Below are 11,929 nucleotides of genomic sequence, written 5' to 3' on the forward strand. Positions count from 1 at the left end.
CTTTTCGAAGCCATTTGATTTGATAAATGTCTGTAATTGTTGATCTCAAATGAATATGTTTTTTTTATATAAAAAAAAAATGTTATCAAAATGCAGTACTTCCTAGGAAAGTCGAAATAAAGCCTGGTTCCTCTTAAAAAGTCTATATATTTAAATTCTCTCCATATCATATTTAAGACTGAAATAAAAAAGCATCTCTCAAACACTATTTTAAAACGAAACAAAGGATTGAATTGGCAAAAATTGATCTAATTAATTAGTTGATTGAATTACTTTTATAAGTAATTAAAAAAAGAAAGATGATATTTGTAGTCATAGAGTGTACAAGCGCCACGTACTCATTTTCTGTAAAAAAAAATTTAATAATATATCCCACTCTTTTTAAAATGAGTGTGCAACACTTGCATAACTCATGATTGTATCTAACGTTATTCATAAGAAAATACAATAAAATCGATATCCTTTAAAAGCTAACCAGTTTGTTCGTAGAAACTTCGGTAAGACTAGGCCGCAGATTATCGTCAGCGAAAATCAGCTCCCTGAAAGCTTTCACGATTTCCTCGAGTACTGTTTCTGATAAAACGACCACCTTATCCTGGAATATTAATTGCCAACGTAATTAATTACTATATTTTAATAAAGGGATGAACTTTATCATAATCCTGATTCGTCCCACAAACATTGGGAAGGGAAGGGGAAAAAATCAAAGGAGAAGCTGTTCAAATGCATGGTATCGTGCAATCTGATTGTCTTGGCGTCAAAATCATATGCAATTAATTACTGAAATAATTACCATATTTGTCAAAAGTTGCCTGATTGTACACAAAAGGGGACTGAAGACGTTAATAGCTTTGGACAGCTTTTCCTCCAGCTTTTCAAGATATTCCTGTGATATAAATATATAAACAGTCATGATATTTAGGATATATAATAGAATCGAAGAAATTTGAAAACAAAAAACTAACATATATACCAGCAAAGCAGTGTCAACCATACGGCCGGCTGCATGCTCAATAATGTTTTCCAGGACAACCAAAAGATCACAGCTGGGATCAAAACATTGGTGATCAGCTGTACTATGAAAAGGGGTCGTTGTATAAGGTTGCTCTGCTGTAGGTAGCAGCATGATCTCTTTGCTAGCCCTAGCATTGGTTAGTACAAAGTGAGGAACCTTTGAGGAAGAACAGGTAATAATTTGGCGTTTGTTCGTTGGGCAATAGCGTGACTTATTTATGATCAACATTGGAAGCGGAAAATGGTCATGAGAAGTAGTAGAGACCAGTTGGTGAGTGTATGCTTTCAAATTAACTACCTGCATCATCTTGTTGGTGGCCATAGCTAGAAAGCTGAAAGGTTTGGGGGGAAGAATTGATCTGAAAAGTAATTGGCTTATAATGCATGCATGTACGGTGTGCAATATATATATCATGGCCTGACTTTTTATAGCAGGGTTCGAACAAGTTAACAAAGGCATCTTATACCTGATCATCTCTTTTCTACAACTCATACTCATGAACTTCTCATTTATTTTGTTATTCACTACATGAAAAATACTTATTTGTGACTAGTTTTTTAATTTGTTAAGAAAATTATCATTTCTAGTCAAAACTCGTACAAATAACTCGTTATAAATAATTATTTTTCTTTATTCAAAAAAAAAAAAGCATAACATTTGAAGTACAAATCGATCCATTGAAGAAAAGAATAATTAAAATTAAAATGTATTGTCTTATTAAAGTTGTGGTAGGTATTTTACCAAATGAAGATACACTTTCGCGTTAGTATATATATATATATATATATATATATATATATATATATATATGTAAACTTTTTTGTCACATATTTTTTATGTTTAGCGTATTCAAAGTAATAGTGATTAGGATTTCTATATTAAATTCCATGTGATCATATTTAGATTATTGAGGAATTTGTAAGAAATCTTATTTTTTATGGAATACTATATATATATTGTCTCTACGTAGATTATAATAGACTACATATTATATGATCGACTTTCGAGTCTTTATTTAAGCGTAGATCTGTTTTTATGTATTATATAATAGTATTTTTATTGACTTTTCAAGTCTTTGTTTAGGAGTAGCTAGATTTGCATGTACAAGTCTTTGTTTAAATATTGGCAGGCAAAGTACTCGTTTTCAAATTAAAAAATTAATGAAAAATTCTAAATATGCATGCATGCATATATGCTTCTTTCCTTGCCATGTCTTGGAGTTAATTAATTATTAATTACTATTATAATATTTAATATTTCAAAAACTTGTAATAAAAGACCAAGAAAGTAACTCCATCATCAACGTTGATGATGTCATTACAATGACCTCCTACCTAGCAGCTCTTTCGTGGTGCCATCGGAGGTCATAAGTTGTAACACATCTACTCTTTGAACAAAGACTTAGAAAGTTAATAGAAAGACTTTGTTTAATTCACATGCAATGCCAACACAATTTTTAATAGAAACGGGTCTTTTTCATGTGGGTTTACATGCAAAGTTCTATGTATTTAGGAACACTAATATAGTTTTATGGTATGCAACTCGCACTCTTGGGCCACCCAATATTAAAAAATAGATTTCTTTATCATGTATATTTACTTATTCTAAGACTATACAAATTATTTTTTTAATCGAAAATTATCATTCCCCAGCCGAGCTCATTCAATAAGCATGTTTTAAACATGCTTTGATCTTTTCCTAAACATTTGATTTCTATCTGTCAGATTTTTATATTTTATGACTTCAACAAATTATTGGTTGGTAGTTACATGCATGTGAAACTTTCGGGTGTGAACGTCCATGCATGTGCATGGGTTTGGCGTTAAATTACAAGTCAACAAATAAACAAAGACTTTAGTTATTTTTTACTTTTTAATCAAGATCTACACATTTTTGACCAGATATCGTCATTGACTCATTCATTGTCTAAAAGTAGATAGATATGGTTCGTTTTCAAAAATATTTTATAAAGTAAATCTTATAAACTTGTGTTAATTAACTAAATATGTAACGTTCTTTTTATAACGAAGAATGTCTAATTTATCAAATTAATTAAATCATATTAATTTGTAAATTTCTTTCTAAGTTTAATACTTATTGAACTTTATATTTTGTAAACCAAATTATATTTAGATTGCACGCCGTAGGAAATATAACTTATAGCTTAAGTAATAAGTTCTATTATTAAAAATTTTTTTTTTTGGTAACCATATGTTTAAAAAATTTCAAACATGTTAATTACATTTGTTTAAAAAAATTTAAAAAGTGTTTTCTGAAATAAAAATGAAAATCATTTAATTTTTTAAAGATTATAACCATATTCTTACAAGTTTGAAATTAAGTTGTAATTATCTGAAAGTTGTATGTGTATATATTTTCATCCATTGATATTCTTTTTAAAATTTGAACTATATTCTGGATTATCTGAAAATTAAGTACGTGTGAGGAAAAACATCAAAATTTATGTTTTCCTAAAATGTATTTTTTAACTTATTTGTAATTAAAAAGAACTTTAATATATAACATTCAAACAACTTAATTTTTCTATTAAAAAGCTTTTAAGACTATTTAAATTCTTTTTAAGACTCTAAACGCAATCCTAAACAGTCCCTTAATTAGAAAAAGGGTTGATTTGCCAAGAGATCATGTAAATGAATGTAGCCAGAAATAGTATATTAAATTATATATATAAAAAAAAAACTAAAATAGACGTACTATCTAACATGAAACCATGATCATATGGAACGTACGTGGTGAGCGAGAAGTTGTTTCTCTACATATAGCCCGTTACTCTAATATGTTGAAGACTCGGACATTGTGCATGCATTTCATTTCCGAAGTCGGGAAAGCCCTTTAATTTGTGCTTTATGATCTGGGTGCATTCGCATTAAGCTTGGATTTCTGTTGTATCAGGTTATGATCTGTTCCTAGCCTCCTATTCTAAGATTTATTTCATTAAATTCTTTGTTTCTTTTATGTACATCGATCCATGTTCTAGCTAGCTAGCTCCTCTGATCATGATCTATATAGTGAGGATATATCTTGTACGTGTTTGTCAGCAGGTACGTAATTAATTCAGAATAGCAACTCGATATATAGATGGCAGGAGAATCAGCAAGTTTTGATGATCATGAACACGATGTAAATGCTTCATTCATAAAAAATCATGAACATGGAAGTAAAAAGTTGTCTGAAGAAATTGCAGGTATGTTAGAAAGCTTAAAGCCATTCCCAGAATCACCTTGTTGTATCTACAAGGTTTCAGATCCCATTCGCCAATCGAACGAACAAGCTTATACTCCTCAGGTAATATCAATTGGGCCATTTCATCGTAATAACCCAAAATTGCAGTCCATGGAAGAGTTTAAATTGAGATATCTCAAGAGTTTCAGAGACCGAGCCAAAATAAACTTGGAAGATTTAGTAAGCACTATAAAAGGTGCGGAAAAAAGTGCTCGGGAATGTTATTCAGAGAGAATAACACTTGACAGTGGGGATTTTGTGAAAATGATCCTGGTTGATGCCTGCTTCATTATCGAGTTTTTCTGGAAAAACTGGTCGAAAATCTGGACCAAGTACGACCGTAGAATATTAACTCCGTGGCTGAGTAGTAGGGTGCAGTTGGACTTGATATTACTTGAAAATCAGCTTCCTTTCTTTATTATTGAGAAAATATATGACATTGCATTTCCATCTATCTCAAAAGACCACCCCTTCCTTGAGCTTAGCTTTTGCCAGTTTGATTATTTTAACGTTCAACGATACAAGCATAGTGATTTTCGATCGACGGGAATATTAATTTTGCACTTCACTGACTTGCTTAGAAACTTTTGCTTGCCTCCTCGTGAAAGGCGACCGAAAAGAAATGTTAACATAATGAAGGAAATGCACAGTGCAACCCAGCTGGCCGAGATAGGATTGAAGTTTAAAAAGATCACGAGCAATTCAAGCACTATTCGCTCACCGCTTGAACTAAAATATGCAGACGGAGTGCTGGAAATCCCATGCTTTCAGTTAGACATTACCACGGAGATTTATGCTCGAAACCTCGTCGCCTTGGAGGAATGGCACTTTCCTGAAGTTGCATATATTACTGATTACTATATCCTGTTAAGTTTCCTTATCAAAACAGGCGAAGACATGGATTTACTTGTACGGAAGCAGATCATCGCTAATTGGCTAGACGGCGTCGTGGCAACTTCCATGATCAACAAGCTGTCTGAAAAAAGTTTATATTCACAAATGAACTCTCATTATCAAAACATGGCTGAAGAGTTGAACGGATTCTATGCTAATCAATCAATGCTCAGGGCCTGGAGACGTGCTTTATTTAGATCGCCTTTGATCGGTTCTTCTGCCATATCCGCTTTTCTTTTGTTGTTGTTCACTTTCGTGCAATCTCTATGCTCTCTCCTATCGCTCAAGTACTTCTAAGATTAAGCTTGTTTATTTAAAGCTTGCCCCTTGGTTACTCGTACCACCCCTCATGGGGGACTTGCCTTGTATGAAGATTAATTGGTGTGCATTTGGAAATAAAAAAATGAATATTTATTTTATTCTCTCATTTTTTTGAGGAATAACTATTCTTCAAATTGTAGGAATAATAAAACGATCAAGTGAATTAATGAATTAATGTTGTGAATATATATGATCTTTTCTATTCCATTCGAAATAAATAATATCAATCTATATTCTATTAATGTAATCACAAAAGTGTTTTAATCTATTTTTTACAAATAATTATATAAAAATAGTATAATTATTCACATACCAAATACTATTTATCCATCAATTGACTTGTACTCCAAGTGATACTACAACAAAAATGAATATTTGTGACGAATTACTAATTTGTGATAATAATGACTATTTGTGACGAAAATAAATTTATTTTAATAAAAAAATAATTAATTTAAAAAAATAATTAATTACAAATAAATAACTTTTTTTTATGAATATTATATCGACTAATGACAAAATGGAGAGTGATGTTATGGGACGTTATCAGAAGAAGAATTTGTGGATACAATAGTCACAAATGACACGTACATGCTACGTAAGGATATAATACTAGCACCAGATCTTTACTGATAATCACACGGATTGACACAAGGAAGAACACTACACACACAAGAACCAGATTGAATGATCAAGATTCAATAGTGAATCTTGCAGAGAATCTTCGAGGGATTCTCAACCTCCAGAAAGGATCTCACTTAATTCTTCTTGATGTCAATTACATGAACTCACCTGCTTTTATAGCAGCAGTCGTGAAGCAGAAACAATGTAATGATCTAACCCAAAACGCAAACTACAAAAAGCTAAACGCAACATAAGAATGCAACGAAGATAAAACGTGCCGTTTTACTTATTCTTTACAGCAGACCAAAATGCACCGTTTCACTAACGTACTTCATTTCGTTATTTCTGTTACTCGCAATCCATTATTTTTGTTATGCCCTTTTTACACAGACTGCACTTCCCTTCTTTCCTTTCCTCTTCAAGGCCTCGCCCACTGCACCCGTGACATTAATATCTTCTGGATCTACCACTTCGTTTTCCACCTTACAACTAGCCATAACAATGTCTCCTTTATCACACCAACTCCTGTTCTATGTAGATCACAGAACATTTTTTCACCCATATTTAGTTTAAAAAATCCTTTATATCTGTGTAAGTCTTTGTCTCGGTGTTTGGTAGAGACTTGATATTTGTGTACATCCTCTGTAGTGATAAGGCATGTTCAGTTACCTATCTTGGTTCAATACAAACTTTATCATTCACCATTTTATTTATTCTAAACCAAAAACCCCAAGCTATTAAGAAGAATATTGCCAGGTCTTCTTCCCTGCTAGCCTTTTTCACTTGCATAGCAACCTCCATTATAGTCAAATCCCTTTCCATATCTCTCATTATAGGCACAAATCTGTCCTAGTAATCCCTTATTTTAGGACAATAGAGTAATGCATGTGGAAGATCTTCTAATCTTTCATTAATGTAGAAATAACAGGTCTCTTCTGTAGCTTTCCATGTAAACACCTTCTTTGCAAGCTTTCCATGTAAACACCTTACTTTGTTAGGAATTTTCATCTTACATAGAGCTTGTAACTGTCGACCGACATTAGAACACTCCCCTGAGCAACTTTTGGTATTCTCTCTGATGAATTTGTAAACACTCCTAACATTGAACTTTCCATTTTTTTCCTGTGTCCAAAACAATTATAATATTAAAAATAATATTCTAACAATATTTTATTCAACTTTCAACTTTCATTTTAACTCATTTCATCTCAACTCTCTACCTAAACGGCACCTAAGTAAGCACTATAAATTAGGTAATATCAATTGGGCGTTTTCATTGACTTGCTTAGAAACTTTTGCTTGCCTCCTCACGAAAGGCGACCGGAAAGAGGGGTACTCAACATGATAGATAATAAAGGAAATGCTCAGTGCAACCCAACTGACTCAGGTAGGATTGAAGTTTAAGATGCCTAATCAGTCAAAGCTGATCTGATCATCACCTTGAGACGTGTTTTATTTCGCTCGCCTTTGATCGATGCTTCTACCATATTCGCTTCATTTTTGTTGTTTCTCACTTTGGTGCAATCTGTATGCTCTCTCCTATCACTGAACTACTTTTAAGTTTTTTATTGTTAAGTATTTTAAAGCTTGTTTACTTTTAATTATGCTTGTTTATTTAAAGCTTGCCCCTTGGTGGCTCTTACCACCTCTCATGACGGGCTGGCCTTGTATGAAGATTAATTAATTATTGGTGTGACCTTGGTAATAAAAAGTGAATATTTATTTTATTCTTTTTTTGTTTTTTGAGGAATAACTAATATTCTTCAATTTTAGGAGTAATAAATGATCAAGTCAAATGAATGATTGTTGAGGATATGATCTTTTCTATTCCGTTGGAAAAAAAAAATAATCTCAATCTCTTGTAATCACAACGGTGTTTAACCTATTTATATAAAATTAGCGTAAATTATAAAGTAATGTTTTGGTCATTGTAAAATAATTGTTTGGTATCATTATATACTATCATGCAAAATACCACATGATATCCATCGATCAATTGACTTGTAGCTACAAATTTGGCCATTTCTCATGATTTTTTTTTTTCAAGGACTATGACGGTTGAAAATATCTACGGCCTGATGACACAAACGATGTGATCAGTTAAAAAAGAATCAGCCTTTTACAGCGAGATCACCACTGACAAGGAAAAAATTGTCACTAAAAAGTACTTTTTGCAGCAAAACTATATCGTCACAAAAAGTGTTGACGAAAATAATATGTATTGGACGCCTTTGAGTATTTTACGACGACTTTTGCTCGTTGCTAAAAGAAAAGGTGATATTTGTGGCGACACAAAACCGCCGGAAAGAGATCAATTTATAAATCCCGAGCCAATTTCTCCAACAAAGCCCACCCCCCCGCGCTCCAAGCCCGAGAAGCTTTAAACCTCCAAAATTTGCAACAATTAAGAATGCAAAAGACTCACAAAAAACAGTATGTTAGTTTACATGAAGCAAAACTGAAGCGATTGGCTCTTGGCAAGCAAGAGTACATCATAAATATTTCATGTGGCATCCCAATCACGTGGAAATTAAGGCAAGACGGTTCCTGGCCTTCATGCGACGTCTTGTAGATATCACTATCTCCTAATTCAACACAAGCAACTCCCACCATCTCGATGTTGCCATGCTTATAATAAAAAATATTTTTACTTTCCTACTTCTTTCAATGATACACAACAACCACTACAACAAATCTTGCTTTTTCCCAGAAGGGACTGTGGTCGAAAAAAGTGTAGACTTCGTGAGAAATTGTATGTTTCCCACCAATTTGTATCGTGGGAAACTCATGGAATAAAACTAGCGGGAAAAAAATTATTTTTCCATCAAATTCTGATTTCATGAGAAAAGCCATCATTTTTGCCACGACATGAATAGTGGATAAAGTATTTTAATTTCGTGGCAACTAAGTTCACTAACATCAACCCGTGGTCAGTAATAATGTCTTTATCTACGGAAGAAGTTTGTGGAAAATCAAGTATATCCATAAATTCCTTTCGTGACAAAAGATGTGTTTTTTAAGTTTTACCCACCAATTCGATCGTGGAGAAAAATTATTACGGATGATCAATTCTATTGGAAATAAGCAATTCCCACCACAATCATCTAGTATAATGTGGTGGATAAAACTCTTCACATTCCCCATGGGAAGAGGTTGTGGCAAAAAGTATTTACCCATAACATATTTTGTAACGCCCCGTCCCCGAGGGTCCGGAGAGTTAACTCATATAACCTGATGATTAACTCTAACAAGACTAGAGTACTTCCAAATTCAAGGATATATATATTTTTCTCAAACCTCAAATCAAACGTAAATACTTCAATTAAATAAACCATATAGACTCATCTATCAAATTTCCAATCCAGCAACTCAATAAAATCAACTATTCTTCATGTCTCAAATAACAAACTAGAAATAATGAAACATTAACATAAGTCTCCATAAACCGTCTAAATCCACTGAAGCAAACTTAAGAAACATAAATAACTTCCAACATTAACATTAATACCACGAAATACCCAACAACCATTCACTGTTAATCTTCTCCATAAACTCTAATACTGATCCTCAGCTAAACCATCAATGTCATCTGAAATATTATGGAGATAAGGGGGGTGAGTTATCAACAACTCAGTAAGCAGAGAACATATACCAGTGTATAAACATGAGCATTTACAGAAATCAGAATGCAGAACAAAACATTTTCATTTTCAGAGTGCGGAAGCAGAACATGTTATTAAAATATCAGAGCGAAGATTTAGAAATAATTTCATTCAAAATATTCTTTGGCATAACATAAAAGATCATCATCATCATCAGAACATCATATCAGAACAGAGGCCATGTATAATCCCCGTGGTAGGGTTGTGCATCTGCGGATAGCCAAGCAGAACATGAAACACTCTGTCACCAAGGTGTGCACTCAAAACAGAGACCACTACTATAACCCGTGGCAGGGCCGTATCCACTATTATTACCCGTGGTTGGGCCGTATCCACTATTATTACCCGTGGTTGGGCCGTATCCACTATTATTACCCGTGGTTGGGCCGTATCCACTATTATTACCCGTGGTTGGTCCGTATCCACTATTATAACCCGTGGTTGGGCCGTATCCACTATTATTACCCGTGGTTGGGCCGTATCCACTATTATTACCCGTGGCTGGGCCGTAACTGAACAGAACAGAAACAGAATCAAATTCAGAATCAGAGAGTCATGCCAAAGGTTTTCAGAAATCACGTCTTATCCAAACAGAGTACTGAACAAAAATCTTCGGAACAGAACAAAATCATATCACAACATAATTAATGCACAAATTTCATATTTGCTCTCATTTTCAAAGTTCAGAAACAAAATGTCAAAAATAAGCTCATGTCTACACCAGTCATGACAGAAAATACTTTCTTCTTAAACAGAATCTCATGAGTAATGCAGAACAATTATCTGAGGTTGTTTCCAGATTTCTTTTCATAACCAAAACATGCACATTTTTCAAAAAGGACCTCAGTTAATTTTATTTTAATGCAAAGTCTAGCATAGGAACCCCGCTTACCTGAACTTCTTAGCTTTTTCGAAATTCCTCAAAACGTCGGACAATAATTAATCGTCACCTATAAAATAATCAAGTAATTCCCGTAAATTCTCAATCAATCACGTATTTCGTATTTGAACCTAAGAACCTATTTAAATCCTCAAAACCTAGAATTCTAAAAATTTCCTATAATACCACCATTATCTAAAAACACCAATATTGTTTACTCTTAAAATAAACCTTTACTTAATAACATAAAAAATACTTAAGTGATTTACTTTAATCATAAATAAAATGTTCAAAATACACTTTCAATAAAATAATCGTTGCACATAGTATAATTTAAAAAAAAATACTATATAAACTCGGTACAATATCCTATACATCCCACAAAGGGTAAAAAAGTAATTATCAGACAAAATATTTCCTAAACTACGGAAAGTCTACGGAACAACACAACACAAGCAACGTGACAATGCCGCGGGGTTGAAGAGTAACGGAGGACCTACCGAGAGAAGTGGAGCTGCAACGGAGCTGGGCGGGTGCGCTAGTGGTGGTGGGTACTGCGGCGGTGCACTGGAAGAGAGAGAGAGAGCTGAAACCGAGAGAGAGACGGTGAGAGAAAGAGGGAGAGACCGAGAGAATGGAGACACCAACAAGAAATGGCGTGAGCTTACCGGGGAAACAGAGGCTGCGTGCGGCGGACAGGGGTGATGAGACGTCCTCCTCGGCAGTTTCTGTGTGGGCACAGCGCGGAGGGGCTTTCGGTGGAGGATGCTTTCAGCGGCTCAAGGTGGCTGGAAATGCTCTGTTTTTGGATAACAAAACAGAGCAGTCCGATGCTTGCTGAAGAGGCTACGGGAACGCTAGGCGACAGCTTCGCGTGATTGGGCAGTGGGCACGGTGGTTTCGTGTAGGTTTACGGCGGCTTAAGGAGGTATGGACCCGGCGGCTGCGGTGGCTTCCCGCGGTATGCAACTCGGTGCACGGTAGGCTGAAGGCAGAGGCTTTTCTGTTAACTGGCGTGGTGCTTTCCGAAAGGGTGAGGACAGGCTGCGGTGATGCTGGGGCGGCGTCGCGGTACGCGGATAAGTTATGGGGTGCTGCACGACTCGGGGTGCGAGGAACCGAGGGGATGGAGGCTGAGGAGGAAAAACTGGGCTATGGTTCCGCGTGGGAAGGCAGCGGCGCGAGCCTTCATCGTATGAATATAAGTAGACGATTGAACATGAAAAGAAAACCCTAGATGAAAACCAAACGGACGCGGGACGTGCATGAGGGACGTGTGTGTGCAAGCAT

General features: G+C 34.7%; 1 protein-coding gene across 1 annotated transcript; it reads left to right on the plus strand.

The window, feature by feature from the left end:
* Window positions 1–4,114: 4,114 nt before the first annotated feature.
* On the plus strand, window positions 4,115–5,449 carry LOC108980751 (UPF0481 protein At3g47200-like). Its single transcript, XM_035690752.1, has one exon. It carries the CDS (start codon window positions 4,115–4,117, stop codon window positions 5,447–5,449), a length of 1,335 nt encoding a protein of 444 aa, XP_035546645.1.
* The last annotated feature ends 6,480 nt before the right edge of the window (window positions 5,450–11,929 follow it).

The sequence above is a fragment of the Juglans regia genome, chromosome 6 (assembly GCF_001411555.2).
Source record: "Juglans regia cultivar Chandler chromosome 6, Walnut 2.0, whole genome shotgun sequence".
In the NCBI taxonomy this organism is placed as follows: Eukaryota; Viridiplantae; Streptophyta; class Magnoliopsida; order Fagales; family Juglandaceae; genus Juglans; species Juglans regia.